Source organism: Balaenoptera acutorostrata, chromosome 2 (assembly GCF_949987535.1).
Source record: "Balaenoptera acutorostrata chromosome 2, mBalAcu1.1, whole genome shotgun sequence".
NCBI classification, from domain to species: Eukaryota; Metazoa; Chordata; class Mammalia; order Artiodactyla; family Balaenopteridae; genus Balaenoptera; species Balaenoptera acutorostrata.
In genome coordinates, this window is record NC_080065.1 from 172,904,009 (window position 1) to 172,923,581 (window position 19,573).

The 19,573-nt window shown below is 48.1% G+C and overlaps 1 protein-coding gene across 2 annotated transcripts in view; it reads right to left on the minus strand.

Annotated features, from left to right (window-relative positions):
• UPF1 (UPF1 RNA helicase and ATPase) overlaps positions 1 to 15,222 on the minus strand; it is a 36,260-nt gene extending 21,038 nt beyond the window's left edge. The window contains exons 1-2 of one of the 2 annotated variants that reach the window (XM_007195450.3): positions 14,698 to 15,222; positions 865 to 1,007 (exon numbers count right to left, since the gene is read on the minus strand). In XM_007195450.3, coding sequence (XP_007195512.1) covers positions 865 to 1,007; positions 14,698 to 14,919 — 365 coding nt within the window. In that variant the 5' untranslated portion in view covers positions 14,920 to 15,222. The remainder of the gene's footprint in view (positions 1 to 864; positions 1,008 to 14,697) is intronic. The other variant, XM_028162165.2, reaches the window with a different exon arrangement.
• Positions 15,223 to 19,573: the final 4,351 nt, after the last annotated feature.

Genomic DNA, 19,573 nt, shown 5'->3' on the forward strand with positions numbered 1-19,573 from the left:
GTGCGAGGGGGTGTGCAGACTTTAACGACCTGCAGCTTCACCAGGACCACTTCACAGGCATATCTGGTACATAACAGGAACGCGAATACATACGTAAAAATGTACTGTAAATGAGAGTGAACAAAGAGCCAACAAAGTAAAAAAGTGTGCCCACCAAGCAGGGAAAAGAGCGGCCCTCTGTCCCATGATGGGTGCAGACCTCAGAGGGGCAGCGTGCCCAAGGGGCAGGCAGAGCTGAGTAGAGGCCCAGGCCCACTGCCCTGCCTGGCGGTGTGCCCTGAGCAAGATCATTTCACCTCTTTTGGTCTCAATTTCCTCACGTGCGTGTAACAAAAAAGCAAGAGTAAGTCCAAACACAAGGGGTGGGTCCTCCTCTAGATGAGAATTCCAAATTTGGTCAACACGCAGGTCTATCCACTGACTACTCACTTCCAATTTTTCAGGCATCTTCAACGCAACAAGGAGGCAGATTTTTAAAGAAGCCTACAGTAATCTCTTTGTAAGAGAAATCTTAGCTGCTCTATTCACCCTCCAAATGCTCACCCGATGTGATGAGTTCTTTCTGATAAGTGAGTGGGGCAGGTACCGGGTAACAACCCAAGGGCCTGAGGAAGGCAGAGAAGGGGAACCTTTCCCCCTCCAGCTGGGAGAATCAGGGATGACAGAGGGTGCTGATCCCATTCACCTGCCCAGTAATAGGGACTTATGTGTGTACAAAGGCTTGAGCAACCTCCTTATTCCCAAGGACAGTGTTTCCAAGTGTCACAGTCCATGGTCTTAGAGGGGCCTCTGTAAAGTTAGCAAATGCATATAGAATGTGGATGCTCTGGGAGGCGAGTCCTCTCCTCCGCTGAAGGTGCTCACCTGCAGGCATGTATGGGGAGATCCTTCGTGTAATAGGTATCTTCCTCATCTTCTTCGAAGTTCAACTCGGCCAACAACTGGCTAGTCTTGGCCACGCTGTCATCCACAGCCCCGTTCTGCAGGATGCCCTCAGGTCCACCGACCTATGGCAGAAGGCAGCGTCACCATGAAAGACTGCAGCTTCCGGGCCTCAGCCCAGGCACGTGGCTTCTCCCCATATGAGCAGTCATGGCAACCTTCCCGTGAAGCACTGGCCTGCTCTCTACTGTGCAACAGTTCAGCATCTTCTGATTTGACTTTTCATACTCTCCTCTTCCCTATCAAACCTACCTGGCCAAAAACAGGGCACAGGTGGCTGAGGTCATCCGCCCTGCCACCTGCACACCCAGGCCCAACCCCATCTAGCCACAGCACCATGACTACAAGCAGGAAGCTGAGGGCCACAAGAAGCAAGATGACTTTTTACAAACCAGGTATGGTCCCCCCCTGCGGACAGCTGCACAAGGGTCCTCCTCCTTTAAAGCCTAAGCACCAGAAATAAAGGTTGTGACCCCTGCAGATGTGGGAATGCAGTTCTCTCGTTAGTCCACATACTTCCTTCACTGACAGTTCCCCTCTCCAGAAGGCAGCCCTTCTTAATTATGAATTAGAAATTTAATGTTAGGATAATCTTCCAGTTTCAGGACACAATCTTACTAAATGTACCCTTTATATGTTATAACAGCAAAAACATACAAATAAAAAAAAAAACATACAAATAGGCAACTTTAAATAACTAAGCGATGAATTTCACAGGCACCTCTGCTGAGCTCACATATCCATTCATGGGTGCACAGATTCAGCTTGTCCGAGGGAAACAGGCGCTCCTAATGCTGCCCCCCCAGGAACTGCCTCCTCAGACAGCAGCCAGCAGTCCCCATCATGGTCCCCACGGGCCACAGCCCACACAAGGCTGGGTCAAGCAGTGGAAGCATCATGCGATGAAAGACGGGAAGGAGTGACGAGCCCCAGGGCAGGTACCAGGTTTCTCTGAGCTGTGAGACGGGATCAGACACTGGCCTGCCACGCAGAGCTGGGAAACCAAAACCCACACCCACGCCATGCGGGGCTGGCTCAGGCCACTCCCTGTCCACTGCTCCAGTCACCTATACGGGCCTAAGGACAACGGGTCTCCTGAGTGGGGGAGCATCCCAGAAACTCCAAAGGTGCATTCGGGTTGTCAAGGAAGCCAAGAACCCATTACAGGAACACGTGTCTCTGTAATGGTCTCAGCCAGATCAGAACCCCATTTCACTGTGTCTGCCACCACTTTAATATACTATCTTTTTTTCTTAAGATTTTTTTGATGTGGACCATTTTTAAAGTCTTTATTGAATTTGTTACAATATTGCTTCGTTTTATGTTTTGGTTTTTTGGCCACCAGGCATGTGGGATCTTAGCTCCCCAACAAGGGATCGAGCCCACACCCTCTGCAATGAAGGCGAAGTCTTAACCACTGGACCACCAGGGAAGTCCCAACATTTTTTCAGAAGGCAACAATCAGGTTAAATGCAAGAAGACTGTATGCTTTGTTTGGGGGAAATTTTTTTTTTTTTCAAAAATGAAAAATCAGTATCAACTTTTGGATTTTAATGTAATGAAGATAGTATTATTAACATCATCACAAGCACCTCTTTGTAAATCCCTGATCCTCTTTTTAAAAAAATTGTAAGTGGTTCCTTGGCGTTAAGTACATTCACATGGTTGCGCAACCACTACCACCATCCATCTCCAGAACTTTCTCATCTTCTCAAACTGAAACTATCCATTCCCCCTCCCTCAGCCCCTGGTAACCTCCATTCTACTTTCTGTTTCTATGAATTTGACTACGTAGGGACCTCACATAAGTGGAATCATAAGGTATTTGCCCTTTTGTGACTGACTTATTTCACTTAGCATAATGTGCTCAAGGTTCATCTATGTCCTGTGTCAGAATTTCCTCCCTTTTTTTTTTTTTTTTTTAAGGATTTTCTTATTTATTTATTTATTTATTTATTTATTTATTTATTTATTTTTGGCTGTGTTGGGTCTTCGGTTCGTGCGAGGGCTTTCTCCAGTTGCGGCAAGCGGGGGCCACTCTTCATCGCGGTGCGCGGGCCTTTCTCTATCGCGGCCCCTCCCGTCGCGGGGCACAGGCTCCAGACGCGCAGGCTCAGCAATTGTGGCTCACGGGCCCAGCTGCTCCGTGGCATGTGGGATCTTCCCAGACCAGGGCTCGAACCCGTGTCCCCTGCATTAGCAGGCAGATTCTCAACCACTGCGCCACCAGGGAAGCCCTCCTCCCTTTTTAAGGCTGAATAATATTCCATTGTATGGACACACAACATTTTGTTTATCCATTCATCAGTCAGTGGATACTTGGGATGCTTCCACCTTCTGGCTGCTGTGAATGATGTTGCTATGAACATGGAGAACAAGTATCTCTTCAAGTCCCTGTTTTCAATTCTTTGGGGTATATACCCAGAAGTGAAGTTGCTGAATCATATAATTATTCTATGTATAACTTTTTGAGGAACTGCCATACTGTTTTCCACAGCAGCTACACTATTTTATATTCCCACCCACCAGTAGTGCACAAGGGTCCTAATTTCTCCACATCCTTGCCAACACTTGTGATTTTTCTGTTGGTTGTTGACAGTAGCCATCCTAATGGGTGTGAGGTGGTATCTCATTGTGGTTTTGATTGGCATAACCTGGATTATAATGATGCTAAATATCTTTTCCTATGCCTGTTGGCCATTTGTATATCTTCTTTGGAGAAAGGTCCAAAAAAAAGGAACTCTCCTTTGCTGTTGGTGGGAATGTAAATTGGTGCAGCCACTATGGAGAAAAGTATGGAGGTTCCTCAAGAAACTAAAAATAGAACTACCATATGACCCAGCAATCCCACTCCTGGGCATATATCCGGAGAAAACTCTAATTCGAAATGTACATGCACCCCAATGTTCACAGCAGCACTATTTACAACAGCCAAGACATGGAAGGAGCCTAAATGTCCATCGAAGGAGGAATGGGTAAGAAGATGTGGTACATATACATAAAATGGAATATGGGGCTTCCCTGGTGGCGCAGTGGTTGAGAATCTGCCTGCTAATGCAGGGGACACGGGTTCGAGCCCTGGTCTGGGAAGATCCCACATGCCGCGGAGCAACTAGGCCCGTGAGCCACAACTACTGAGCCTGCGCGCCTGGAGCCTGTGCTCCGCAGGAAGTAGAAGCCGCGATAGTGAGAGGCCCGCGCACTGCGATGAGGAGTGGCCCCCACTTGCCACAACTAGAGAAAGCCCTCGCACAGAAACGAAGACCCAACACAGCCATAAATAAATAAATTAAAATAAATTTAAAAAATTAAAAAACGCAGTTCAAGTACTTTCTTTAAAAAAAAAAAAAATGGGGCTTCCCTGGTGGCGCAGTGGTTGAGAATCTGCCTGCCAATAATGCAGGGGACACGGGTTCGAGCCCTGGTCTGGGAAGATCCCACATGCCGCAGAGCGGCTGGGCCCGTGAGCCACAATTACTGAGCCTGCGCGTCTGGAGCCTGTGCCCCGCAACGGGAGGGGCCGCGATAGTGAAAGGCCCGCGCACCGCGATGAAGAGCGGTCCCCGCACCGCGATGAAGAGTGGCCCCCACTTGCCACAACTAGAGAAAGCCCTAGCACAGAAACGAAGACCCAACATAGCAATCAATCAATCAATTAATCAATAAAAAAATAAATCTTTAAAAAAAAAAAAAAAAAAAAATGGAATATGACTCAGCCATAAAAAAGAATGAAATAATGTCATTTGCAGCAACATGGATGGACATATCATATTATCATATTAAGTGAAGTCACTTATCATATTAAGTGAAGTCAGACAGAGAAAGACAAATATCATATGATATCACTTGCATGTGAAATCTAAAGAAATGAAACAAATGAACTTATTTACAAAACAGAAATGGACTCACAACCATAGAAAACAAACTTATGGTTACCAAAGGGGCTGATGGGGGGGGTGTTAATTAGGAGTTTGAAATTGACATATACACCCTGCTACTATAAAATAGATAAACAACAGGGACCTACAGTATAGGGTACTACATTCAATATCTTGTAATAACCTATAATGGAAAAGAATCTGAAAAAGAATATATATATATAACTGAATCATTTTGCTGTATACCTGAAACTAACACAATATTGTAAATTAACTATACTTCAATTTAAAAAATGGTTGGGGGACTTCCCTCGTGGTCCAGTGGTTAAGACTCCACGATCCCAATGCAGGGGGCCCAGGTTCGATCCCTGGTCAGGGAACTAAGATCCCATATACCACAACTAAGACGGCATGCCTTAGAGAAGCCCGTGCGTCGCAACGAAGACCCAGCGCAGCCAAAATAAATAAATAAATAGGTAAATAAATAAATTTTAAAAATAAAATTTAAAATGGTTAATTTTAAAAAAAAAGAAAAAAGAGAATGCTTGCCAACTCCTAGTCTAGAAGAACTCCTAAAATGTCTCACCAGGTTGTATAAACTTTTATGTGTAAAGAAATATCCTTAGTGATATGTGAATCTTTACTTTCCTGAAACATCAAAATTAGTATGTGGAGTAATACGGACACCTGCGTGACACCAGGTGCCTTCATTCCACCCACTCCTGCTTCATCCAGGCCTCAGATCCCGCACTTCATCTCCCCTCACAGAGGGAAGAGTGAACCAGCAGAGGGTACATCAGGAATGTGTGAGGCTCTTAACAGAGCCTGACCAACCATGTGACGACCCTTTCTCTGCATCACTCATACCCCTTCAGGCTTAATAAGGAGCAGGAAATCTAAGTCCGCTCTAGGATCTGCTCTAGGAACTCTCAAGAGACAATACAATACCGACACGACATAAGGTCAGATGGATTCTCCCTCACCCCCACTGAAGGCAGGGAGACTAGATAGAGAGAGGAGTCCAGATTCCCCAGTAGGCCTTGTAGCTGTGTGGCTGGGAGGCGTGGGTGTGTCCCTCCTCACAAGTATTTATGCACACCTACACACCACATGCACTTGTCCAACCCCTGCCCAGCCCCACTCCTGCCCAGCTGTGACCTGACCACAACACAGACTTCTATAACTGGCTTGTTGGTTTCTCCCCCTACTTTCTGGAAAGTTTTAAGATAAACATTAACTTCAAAAATACATTTGACCTTAACAACTATAATTAAATGAGTTAAAGCACTGAAGAGTGCCTGGCACAGAGAAGGCCCACAATCCAAGCCAGGCGACATAATGGAAGAAGGGAGGGGAGTGTCCTTGTCTGGCACAGGACTGAGGTTATCAACCCATCACCTCCAGCCAGGACCCCTGGGTCCTGCTGGGCTCAAGAAGGGACAGTCCTCCCTGCACCCCAAGCCCATCCCCAGGCACCATGTCACTGGGTCTAGAAAGCGAAGGAAACAGTTCCCTCTCCACCCCTGCTCTGGACACTCATTATCGAAGTCCATCTATGAGCTGCTGAGCTGATCAAGGCCTTGCAGAGGTTTTCTGCCCAGAGAGTTTCTTACGACCCACTGCAGAACTCAGTGCACCTCAGAGCAGCAGGAAGAGAGGTCACTTCATTCCCAGAAAGGAAAAGCACATCAATTCAAAAATTACCACTAACTGTGCTGGTAAGAACTTTTAGACCATAAATTTTTACCCCAAACCTCATAAGCGTCATACCACTCAGCATGAAATGGACATTTCTGTCCATCAATCCCCGACTATGCCAATGTCCCAGGGCCTTTGCACTCACTATCTCCCTGGCTTCTACACAGATGGCTCCTGGTCCTTCAGTCTCGGTCCACAGGGCACCTCCTAGGGAGGCCTCCCCTGACCCCATCTGAGGGGCGCCAGTGGGGCCAGCTCTGCCGGTCCTGCTCCCTGCTGTGACCCCCGCACCTAGAACTGAGCCCACACCCCAGGAGGCTCTCACAGTGTTAGCTAAACGAATGTATCTTCTCATCCAAAATATAAGGGTTGAGATGTAAAATGACTCATCATTTATTCTTTTCTTCCACAACTTAAATAAAAAAGAGCGAGTGGGAAATCGCCTTTCCCTCAGGTGACCTGAGGCAGAGAGGAACTACCAGGTCTCTGAGCCCTGCCTCAGGAAAAGGCTAACAGAAGATCCACTCTCCCTCAGCTTTTGAAAAAGTTTCAAAACTACAGAGAATGAATGACCCACACACCCACCATCTGGATCCACCAGCCACTCACATTTTGCCACACTTGCTCTCTCCCTCTCTTGCTCTGCACACGTATGCACACATGCGTTCACACTCACACATACTTTTCTGTTCCTGATCCATTTCAGAATCATAGGTCCCAGGACAAGGGATTTCTCCACACAACCACAATATAAACATCACACTCAGGAATAATACTGATATAATACTGATATCTAATACACATAGACACATTTTCCCAATGTCCCAATAATGTCCTTTACAGTTTTTTAAATCCAAGATCCAGTTAACAGTTACATATTTGTGATGTAATCTCTTAGCCTTCTTTAATCCATTAGTTTTAACCACAAGAAATTGTTGAGATTTGACCATTTTTGACCTACAATGAAGGGAACTTCACATGGTCCCAACCCAACACAGCAGTCCCTGAGCTTTGGGTTAAAGGAGTTCTACCTGCCTCCCTCTTTTCAGTAGACCCTTGTTTTGATCAAATGCCAAGTCCACCCCTGCAGTTCATTTCAAAGCTCAAGAATATCCTTGACCTGTCTGGGGTGTCTGCAGCTCACCTTGTGCTGCCCCTGCCTGCCCAGCTCTGGGGTCAGGCACTCTCAGAGGAGCTCACAGACTGAGATGGAATCCACCCACACCTGCGGGGAGAAGCCAGGCTGTGAGGAGAGGTTCAGTCCAGAAGGCAGGACACCTCACAGGACAATGACCTGGACAGGATCCTGGCTCAGTGGCATGAAAAGAAGAAAAGGGAGGGGCTGCCCAGAAGAGCAGGGCTGGAGACATGACAATCAATCACATTAATACTAGACCTCACAGGGATCCGAACCAGGTAAATAATCTGACTGTGGATCCCCCATGTATTCAATATTAGATGATCCTGAAAAACTACTGTTGGTGCTGTTCGTCTGACCACAGCAGTATGGCTATGAAGGAAAGATGTTCTTTTCGTGTTTTTAGAAATGCATTCTAAATAGTATAGGTCTAAATGGTTGAGTATCACTAACTCATATGGCTCAACCTCAGAAGAGTGAAATAACAAGTTGGATTTGCTTTAAAACACTTCAGCAAAAAAAAAAGAAAAAAGAGAGAAAAGAAAATCTTCCCAATCATCAAATCAAGAAGACAGATGGGCAGGATTTGCTTTATCTACTTATACATGAGAGAATTCCTAATAAACATTTTTACACAATACAGGTGGACAAGGTGGCTGCCTGGAATCTGCGTTAGCTCTGCAGAGCCATGCACCTGAAAGGAGTGACAGAAGACGAGCACAGCTTGTACCAAATGGCTTCTGCCCCGGGATGAGGCAAGCAACCCCTCCAGGTTCACTGGCAGCCCTGGCAGCTGAGCTGTGCGAGGAGCTAGAGCAGATAGGAAGGTGCTATCCTCAGTCATGACAAAGGGCTACTCACAGCTCAGCAGGCAGCCTAAATCAACTGTACTGTCTAGAAGCCGTCTTGGCAACAGTCTGCAGGGATCCTGAGAAGCCAGGCTCAGCTGTCCAACTCGCAAGCTGCTAGTGGACCAACACACATAAAAAGGCACAAGGACCCTATTCCAGCCATGGGATCCCAGGACCCGGCATTCCTGTTGTTTATCAGAGGAAGTAGGATTTTACCCTCAAGGAAAGCTCTTCCGGCAAGACGAGTTCAAAGCCCCCCAAGACTGGGGCCCCATAAGACTTGGAAAAGGGAGCACCGGAGACCCGGTCCGACTCACTGTCCCCTCTGCACCTCCCAGGCCACACTCTGCTCTGGGTCCCACTGAACACAATGGTCATCTTGGCCCTTCTCTGTGAGCTGGACTGTCCTATACCACCGAAAGACCACCCCTACCATGCTAACCACCACAACTGCCCCTCAGTTGAGAGCCACTGCCCACAATCTGCCCCTCCAGCCCCTGCACACAGTGCTCTGGTGGGGCCTCTCCCTCCTGCAAGGCCTCTCACCCAGGTCTCAGGGCAGCACCTCCAAAGGTCTGTTGACCCCTACTCACACCTTCCATCCAAGGGGAGCCCTGCCTCAGCCCAGGGGGATCCCGGGCCCTGATGAAAACCATCAGACAAGAACTCACACCTGCTCTAGAGGAGTTATGAGGACTCGGGGACAACAGGTGCTCAGCACAGTGACAAGCATGTGCCCGAGGAGGAGTGGCCACTGTGGCCACCTGGTACTGTGGTAGTTCACACATGCGCTCACCTGAAGGCACACATCTGACCCCAGCGCTCTCTGCCTGAGCTCCCCTTCTAGCCTCAGCCAAACCCTGCCAGGTCTCCCCGCCACCTAAGGGCCCTTCCTCTCAAGGGAGGTCATGGCACCCCTCCGCAGCAACACAAGGCTCCAGGATCCAGCCCGAGCCCCTCGTCGTGGACAACAGTCCTTTCCCTCCATGCCAAGCCCTGTGCCCAAGTTGTTCAGGGTGCACTTCCTGAACAACTCAAGGACCACCACTCACAAAGGCTTTTTTCCCTTTCCCTCCTCTGGGCCCTCACTGTCCCCAGGGTCAACTGCAGACTGGGCAGCACCTGCCATTTCTAACAAAGAAGCTACAGTTGGCAAAGAGCTCACTTTGACTCCCAGTGGGAGTCAGCCCTCCCCAAGCACAGCAAGACAGGGAAACAGAAGTACTGAGAGGACGGGAGTCGAGAACCAGGCTGAGGAGGTCAGCCTGAGACTCTGTGCAGAGGGAACAAAACAAAACGTGAACAGACACGAGGGCTCCCAGGCTCACATGAGCAGTGTGGCCAGGCCTCAGCTCCTACCTCTGAACTCCAGCACAGAACCTACCTAGCACACGAGGCACCACATCTCCCCAGTGTGTGACCTGGCGTAGGAAGCGCGGGGTCACCCGATCTCCCTACCTTAGAGCTTTAACAAGAAACTACCAAGATTAGAAGGAGCAAAAATAGAAGAGGAAAGGAAAGGTGGCATGAAAGAGAACTCAGAACAGTGAGTGACTGTTGTAATGGCTACACAGCCCAGTAAATTTACTAAAAAAAAACAAACAAAAAAAACACATAACACTGAATTGAACACTTAAAAACAAGAGGACTCGGGAACTGCCTGGAGGTCTAGTGGTTAGGACTCCGTGCTTCCAATGCCAGGGGCCCGGGTTCAATCCCTGGTCGGGGAACTAAGATCCTGCAAGCCACTTGGCAAAGCCAAAAAAAAAAAAAACAAGTATGTCTTACCTGCTTATATCCATGACCCAGATCAAGGTGTGTGAAATTGTAAAAATTATAAAAAACAAACAAACAAGAGGACTCTGGTATATGACCATACCTCAGTAAAGCTATTATTTATTTATTTTATTATTACTTTTTTTTTTTTTGGCTGCGTTGGGTCTTCATTGCTCTGCGCGGGCTTTCTCTAGTTGCGGTGACCGGGGGCTACTCTTCATTGCGGTGCACGGGCTTCTCACTGCGGTGGCTTCTCTCGTTGCGGAGCACGGGCTCTAGGCACGCGGGCTCAGTAGTTGTGGCGCACGGGCTTAGTTGCTTTGCGGCATGTGGGATCATCCCGGACCAGGGCTCGAACCCGTGTCCCCTGCATTGGCAGGTGGATTCTTAACCACTGCACCACCAGGGAAGCCCAGTAAAGCTATTAGAAAGATGCCTCTCTTTTTTGGTTGTGGGAGCTAAATTGATAGAGAACTTTGTTCTGCTGTTACTATTGGAATTGTATTAGTGTTAACTTTTCCCCCAATCATGCTGAATCTGGGTAATGAAATTAATTGGGTAAATAGAGTTAGAAGTTATTTCGCTTATTAAGCAGTAACTGACACGTAAGCCCTCCCTTTTGGGGGTTGGGAACCAAACGCCAGAAATCCACTAAGAGAAAAGTACAGGTAGAACACATGCCAGAGCTCCTGCAAGGTTAGCAGCATCTCATCTCCAATTTTCTCAAGGCGTACTTATGTCACAGCTGTACTGAGTGTTCACGGAACAAAAAAAGGCCAACTCAAATTTTAAACTCACCACTTTTAGGAACTCCGGAACTATATGGAATTCACCCCTCATCATAAGCTGAGGGCCAGGAAGCAGAAGATGATCTGTTTACCTGGACAATCAAGGATATGCTGGAACAGCCTTCCTTGACTTCTGAAGGCAGCAGGTTTTGAAGAGTAGGTAGCAGCTCTTTATAATTTTATAAACTGACACACATCAGTGTACGTAAACACCGGTGAATCCATCAATAAAGGTAACAAACACATCCATCACCCTCAGTCTCCTCGTGCCTTTGCCATCCCTCTGTCCTTTCCTCCCCTCCCCACAACCACTGATCTGCCTTCTGTCACTGTAGGTTACCTAGCACTTTCTAGAGTTTTATATGAACAGAATCAAAGAGTATATACTCTTTTTTAAGTGCATCTTTCACTCACTGTAATTATTTTAAGATGCATCCATGTTGCTGGCTGTATCAATGGTTCATTTCCTTTTTTTTGTTTGGCAGTGTTCCCAACTCTTAAGATTTTCACCATAATTCCAATGTTTGGAGGAAACACGATAGTAGCAACAGTCAAGGGGAAATATTCCAACTAGGCAGACCAGAAGGTCTGTAATACCAGCTATTATGCAAAGGACTTCCAAAATTACCTTTCCCTGCCTTTTGAGGGGTAGGGGAAGGGGCCAGGAAAGGGTCAAATACTCAAAAGAAAACTGTCCCTTTATCTTAAGGACACTTGGCAGGGCTTTGATAAATATCAGTTTCAAATCATAAACAAGAAAACAAGTGTTATTGGAACCAACTCAAAGCTCAGCAGGAGTCACCTCTGCCTGCCATTCTCCCACCCTGGCCAAGACACACATGTGTTACCTCAACAAACTTTCAGATAAAACCAACTGTGCAAAACTGGCAGTCAAGACTGGTATCAAAAGTGGCTACACACCGGAAAACAGTCTGGCAGCACCCGAAAAAGCAACGGGCAGTTGTTACCATACCACCCACCAATTTCACTGAAGGCTTACGTCCACACAGAAACCTGTACACAGACGTTCATAGCAGCATTTTCCATAACAGCTAAAAACAAAAGCAACCCAAATGTCCACCGACAGGTAAGTGGATAAATAAAATGTGGTCTGTCTGTGTTGTGGAATATCATTCAGTCATAAAAAGGAATGAAGCAGATACATGCTACAACATGGATAAACCTTGAAAACATGCTCAGTAAAAGAACAAAAGACCACATACTATATGTCTATTTATATGAAATGTCCAGAGTACCTAAATCCAGAGATAGAAAGATTAGTGGCTGCCTGGGGTTAGAGAAGGGAGGACTGACAGGCTAAGGGGTGCAGGGCTTCTTTTTATGGAGATGAAAATGTCCTAAAATCGACTGTGGTGGTGGCTGCACAACTCTGAATGTACTGAAGTCACTGAATTGCACACTTTGAATGGGTGAAGTGTATGGTATGTGAATTCTACCTTGGTAAAGCTGTGAAACAAAAGTGGTTGCCCAGCACTTGACAATCCACAGCCACTCATCCTATAAGATAAAATCAAAAGGCACTCAGAATAGAAGCCCGGGGACTTCTCTGGTGGTGCAGTGGTTAAGAATCCTCCTGCCAGTGCAGGCGACACGGGTTCGAGCCCTGGTCCGGGAAGATCCCACGTGCCGCGGAGCAGCTAAGCCTGTGCGCCACAACTACTGAGCCTGCGCTCTAGAGCCCGTGAGCCACAACTACTGAGCCCATACGCCTAGGGCCCGTGCTCTGATACAAGAGAAACCACCGCAATGAGTAGCTCCCACTCACCACAACTAGAGAAAGCCCGCACACAGCAACGAAGACCCAACGCAGCCAAAAATAAATAAGTAAATAAATTTATTTATTAAAAAAAAAAAAAAAAAGAACCCAACTAGAACTCAGAGCTGCCCCAGGCTTGCTGTTTTACAGGCTACAGTTTAAACAGGATTTGCAATAAAACGATTACCTCTCACAACCCTGAGCTGCCACGGGACATGGCACACTGCTCAACCAAGAGATCTTTATCCTCAGCCTTCCGGACACGCTGGACACAAATTACAGACAGCACTATCCGGTCTATCCATTCATACATGAGTCCAGATTTCACGTATGTTTAAAAGTAACAAAAATATAGCTGTTATCCCCATCTTACAGCTGTGGAAACAGGTCTACAGAGTATGAAACTACAGGCGTTATCATGAGCCTCCAGCGGCTCATTCATTTCTCCATGCAAACTCTCCCCTCTCTCCTACCTTCCCCCACCATATGTAAACAAAACCGAAAAAACATACATATGGTGCACACCTGTTCTCCCTGATGCCCCACCCATCAAGCTTCTATTTTTAAGGAATCTGGGGTTAGCATGAGTCAAATGTTTTCTGCTTCTATTAGGGGCTAAAAGAAAGTCCAAGTGGGTGGTCTACCCACAGGAATGACTCATCCAAATAGAATGTAAGCCCCCTCCTCCAGGACAGGGTTTGAGCTCACTCTGGCTGAGGATGGGTTAGCTCCCCGCACCCTGGCAGTGGATCCTCTTGCTAAGGGACACCTATGACAAGGTGAACCCTATAGCTCCTCCCTGGCTGAGAATTCAGGAAAATAAACCTGAGGGAGGTGCCAGGCACAGGAATGGAATCTGAGATCCACAGGAAGATGGCTACATTCCTGGGGAGCCCAGCCCAAGGCCACTGCGAGCCCCTTCTCCCACCCCGGGGGCAGGGACCCAGGTCCAGGAAGTGTATGCCCAACACACTCTCGTAACACAAACCCAAATTTATAATAACTGAGCAGCCTTCCCTAAACGTTCACATCATTAAGAACAAAACTTTCTGACGTGGCAGAACCATTTATATGAAACCCACTACCACTGCCCCATTGGAGGAACAAACTCAAAACCAACTTTTCCAAGGCAGGGCTGTGGAGTTACGTAACAGGTCGATTTCAGCAACAGGCAATGCAAGAAGAAAAAACAAAACGCAAACTGCTTCATGAATAATCTTAAAAGCCAGCGAGTGTGGGGTTCTCGATTGGATGCAAAAATTCCGTTTCTGCTGGGGAAGCCTCGACCCTCCTCTCGCCAGCATCCCAGGGCCCGGTGAAATTTGAACCCGCCGCACAGTGGGCATGAATGGGGGCGGGGGTGCCCTGATGGCTGCGACCACAGGTAAGGGAGTGGGGCAGGGCGGTCGCATCAGCCAGAGGGGTAACCGGAGCAGATCACCCCGGAGCTAGTTTGAGCAGGGCACTGACCCAGCAGGAGGAGAACTCGGGGACAAGTCGCCCCCCACCTGGCCAGAGACGGACCTAGGGCCGCTCACCTCGGACAGGCCCGGAAGAGGACTTGGGACAGATCACCTAAGACCCGGCCTGAGCTAAGTCCTGAGATCACTCGTACGCAACCAGAGCGGAACTTGAAGGAGATCTACCCGGGTCCGGCTGGAGAGCGGAAACTGGGGCAGGTTACTCCGGGCACGTCCTGAGCGGGAGATCCCCGGCCAGGTTACTCCGGCCCCGGCCGGACTGTGGGACCCGAGCAAATCAACCTGGGCCCGGCTGGAGGAGAAACCGGGGCAGGTCCCCGACCGCCGAGGCCCGGCCCCGGCTTCCGGCGTCGCCATGTGCCGCTCACCTGCGCGTCGAGCTGTCCGGCCGCCGCGCCCGGGCCCGCGCAGACCGGGGCCCCAGCGCCGCCACCTCCGGGGCCGCCGGGGGGCGTCTGCGTCTGGCTGGGGAGAGTGAAGTCGGTAAACTCGAACTCGGAGCCCTGGGTGTCGGCGCCGAGCAGCTCGGCCTCCTCGGTGTCCAGGAAGGTGAGCGTCTGCGAGCTGGGCCCGTACGCCTCCACGCTCATGGTGCCGCCGCGTAGAGCTCTCAGACCGGCTCCGCACCGCACTCGAGCCCGCCGCCGCGCTGAGGCCTAGGCCGCAGGCCTCGGGCTGCCGCCGCCGCCGCTGCGCCCCTGCCCGTGTACCGGATCAAAACGCCCGCCGCAGAGCGAGCAGGGTCGAGAGTCACGCGCGCCAAACCGCCGCCGCTGCCGCCGAGCCTCTCAGCTTCGCCGCTTCCTTCGGAGCCGCCCGCCCTCGCAGCCCTCGGCAGGAACCGCCGCCACCGCTGCCGTCGCCGTCGTGCGCGTGCGCGAGCCCGACGCCGGCGCAGGTGCGCGTGCGCGAGCCCGACGCCGGCGCAGGCGCGCGCACTCCTTGAGGACGCCTCCAACCGCGCCCGGACTCCCGGAGCCTAGCGGGCCGACGGGACGCGCAACGTGCACGCGTGGGGGGCGGGGCTTCCAACCGCCGTCTCGGCAGACGCTCCAGTACGTGGTCCCGCCCCAACCGCTGCTCTGTGGCGCTGGGGCAGCGGTTGGTTGCGGACGTGGTCGTCTGTGTCGTTAGAGGCGGCGACAGTGTCTTGGGTTAACTGAGCGCCAACTGAATGCCTTACATAGGTGGAACACCCAGCTGGGGAGGCTTGGCGAGGACGGTGCGGTGCGTCCCCATCTCTCGAAGAAGCTCCCTGGGCCTGTTAACCCATCTTTAAAATGGGGGCGCCTGGCACAAAGTAGCTGCTTAGTGTGAATTGGTTGAATAAATGAATGGGGACAGTCCTTACCACAGAGCCTAGCACGCGGAAATAGTGATTGCTGCTGCTCTGGACAGTAATATTATTCAGAGGCAGTATATAACAAAGCGATTGGGAGTACTTGCTCTCAGTTGACATCCAGACCTGACCACCTACTGGCTGTGTGGCTTTGTACAAGTGATTTCACCTCTCTGAGCCTAGGGTTTCCTCATCTGGGAAAGGGAAATAATAGCCATTAAGATGGAATGAGGAATAAATGAGCTACTATTTACTCCCTTAAGAAGTATTTATAAAGGAAAGTTCCATGTGGACGGGCTGACCATGTGATCATGGTCTTCCCCATGGGGAGAATAATGCCAACACACAGGAGGTGCTCAGTAAAAGTTCAGTTACTAGTTTATGAGCATTAATCTCCTAACTCCTAGTCTCAGTTTCCTTTTTTGTAAAGTGTCTTCGAGAACCTGCCACTTCCCAGGATTCTGGGACTAAATACTTGAAGTCAGCTCACAGGACTCCTGGTTTGCATGGCTACACTAAAAGTTCCTGATGCTGCATGGTTCCTCATTTTCCAATATTCCTGTCACGACATGATAAGAGTTTCCTTTTTCCTTCTTCACATCTTTTTTGGCTTCCTGTGCACTAAAATGTGGGAATATAAAAAATGAATAATTAGGTCCCCCTCTCCAGGGAGACAGTTTAAGGGAGAATCCCAACAAGCCAACAGATGCTTTCAATAAAATGCAAAGTCCTCTATGGAAAATATCCAGTTGAATTGGTAGAAGCATTTAAGACCAATGTGGTAAAACTTATCAGTTTTATTTATTTATTTATTTTTATAAATTAATTTTATTTATTTATTTTTGGCTGTGTTGGGTCTTCGTTGCTGTGCACGGGCTTTCTCTTGCTGCAGTGAGTGGGGGCTACTGTTGGTTGCAGTGCACGGGCTTCTCATTGCAGTGGCTTCTCTTGTTGTGGAGCACAGGCTCTAGGCGCACGGGCTTCAGTAGTTGTGGCACTCTGGCTCAGTAGTTGTGGCTCGCAGGGTCTAGAGCTCAGGCTCAGTAGCTGTGGTGCACGGGCTTAGTTGCTCCGTGTCATGTGAGATCTTCCCAGAGCAGGGCTCGAACCCATGTCCCCTGCATTGGCAGGCAGATTCTTAACCACTGCGCCACCAGGGAAGTCCCCCTTATCAGAGTTTTAAATGCATGCCCTGCCCTGCATTTGACCTAGCAATTCCACTTCTAAGGATCTCCTCTTATGTCCTACATACACTCACATTTGCAAAACGTTTTAGTGTATTTGATGATATGCTAAAACATATCTGTTTAACACAAAAGAAGTCGGTAATGGAGGAATTGAAAAGAAAAAAAGACATGACGTATAGAAAGCAAATAGCAAATGGCAGAAATAAGTCTTTATGTGTAATTACACTAAAGGTAAATGGATTAAACTCTCCACTTAAAAGACAGAGATTGTCAGAACTGATTTTTTTTTTTTTTAAATCATGGTTCAACTATGCTGTCTACAAAAGACTCACTTTAGATTCAAAGACAAAATTGAAAGTAAATGAAGAGAAAAAGACACTCCATGCAAATAGTAACCAAAAGAGAGCTGGACTGGCTATACTAATCTCAGATGTTAAGACAAAAATTGTTACTTGAGGCAAAGAACATTATATAGTGATAAAAGTTTCAGTCTATCAGGAAGAAATAACAATTATACACATGAAAGCACCTAACAGTAGAGACCCAAAATACATGAAGCAAAATGTGATAAATTGAAAGGAGAAATAAACAATTCAACAGTAACTATGGTTTACTCTTGAGGAAAGGAGTCTAAGGCCTAGGGAGATGAAAATGTAGAGTGGATTTGTCATTTAAGACCTACTCACCCATCCTGGGAGGTCCCAAGGATACAACTTTCACCATGATTGTGAGAAATAAATTTGTGAGGGGAACCCCAGCATCCTGGAGGAGCTCTATGATCTCTCTTCTCTGTAGCTCAGAACTTATAGCAGTAACTGCTGCCACTGAATTGAGAAACCTAAATGCAATGAGAGTAATTGAATCCCGGGTTGGCACAAGCCAAGTGGTGGCACTCAAACACCAAAGGCAAGGTGGGTGTCATTACCATAATGGACATCAGAGTCAAAGCAGCAATCAGGAAAAAAAAAAAAAGCAGCAATCAGAATAGTCTGACTCACAGAGACCTATGGCATTGGCTAGCTGATCATGGTGTTCCTAGAAGTGAAATAGATGGGAAGCCTACTAAGTTCTTATTTGATCTGTTTAAGCAGAAAAGTTCTAGGTCAAGTGAACAAAAGTCTAACTTGAATCATAAAAATAGAGAGTCGCGGCCCCTCAGTCAATCCTCAGACTTGATCCAGTTCACAAACCCAGAACATCTTTAATGAAGATGAGGCTGAGTGCCCTTGAGGAAGGACCCTGGTACACTACCAAAAATTTGTATGTTAACATTTCTCCCAGTCTTCTCCAATGAAACCTATGGCCCTTTACCAGGGTGACTGTGCACTGGGGAAAAGGAAATAATTAGGCCTTTCAGGAATTACTGGACACTGGCTCTGAACCAACACTAATTCTGGGAGACCCAAAACATCACTGTGGTCCATCAATCAGAATAGGGGCTTATGGGGACTTCCCTGGTGGTCCAGTGGTTAAGAATCCACCTTCCAATGCAGGGGACGTGGGTTCCATCCCTGGTCAGGGAACTAAGATCCCACATGCCGCAGGGCAACTAAGCCCACGCACCACAACTATTGAGCACGCATGCAAGCCACAACTAGAGAGAAGCCCAGCGCGCCTCAACGAAAGATCCTGCATGCCACAACTTAGACCCGATGCAGCCAAAAAATAAATAAATAACTAAATATAAAAAAAATAATAACTTAAAACTTAAAAAAAAAAGAATAGGGGCTTATGGAAGTCAAGTTATCAATGGAGTTTTAGCTGGTCCATTTCACAATGGGTCCAGTGGATCCCTGAACCCATCCTGTGGTATTTCCCCAGTTCTGGAATACATAATTGGAATAGATACACTTAACAGCTGGCAGAGTCCTCACATTCGTTCCCTGACCTATGGAGTGAGGGCTATTATGGTGGGAAAGGTCAAGTGAAAGCCACTAGAACTGTCTCTAGCTAAGAAAGTGGTAAACCAAAAATAATACTGCGTTCCTGGAGGGATGGCAGAGATTAGTGCCAACATCAAGGACTTGAAAGATGCGATTGAATGTACATCCCCATTCAACTCTGCTATTTGGCCTGTACTGAGGACAGATGGAGCTTGGAGAATGACACTGGGTTATCACAAGCTTAAGCAGGTGGTTGACTCCAGTTGCAGCTGCCCTGCCAGATGTGGTTTCATTCCTTGAGCAAATAAACACATTCTCGGTACCTGGTATGCAGCTATATAGGTGGAAAATGCCTTTTTCTCCATCCTTGTCCAAGACCAGAAGTAGTTTGCTTTCAGCTGAAGAGGCCAGCAACACACCTTCACTGGCCTACCTCAGGGGTACATCAACTCTCCAGCCCTATGTCATAATTTAGTTCGCAGGAATCTTGATCACCTTTCCCTTTCACAAGATGTCACACTGGTCCATTATAATGATGCCATTATGCTGATTGGACCCAGTGAACAAGAAGTAGCAACCATTCTGGACTTACTGGTAAGATATTTGCATGTCAGAGGGTAGGAAATAAATCCAACAAAAATTCAGGGGCCTTCTAGCTCAGTGTAATTTTTAGGGGTCCAGAGGTGTGGGGAGTGTCGAGGTATCCCTTCTGAGGTGGCTAAGTTGTTGCATCTGGCCCCATCTGTCACCAAGAAAGGGACACAAAGCCTAGTGGGCCTCTTTGGATTGTGGAGGCAACATGTTCCTCATTTGGGTGTGTTACTCTGGCCCACTT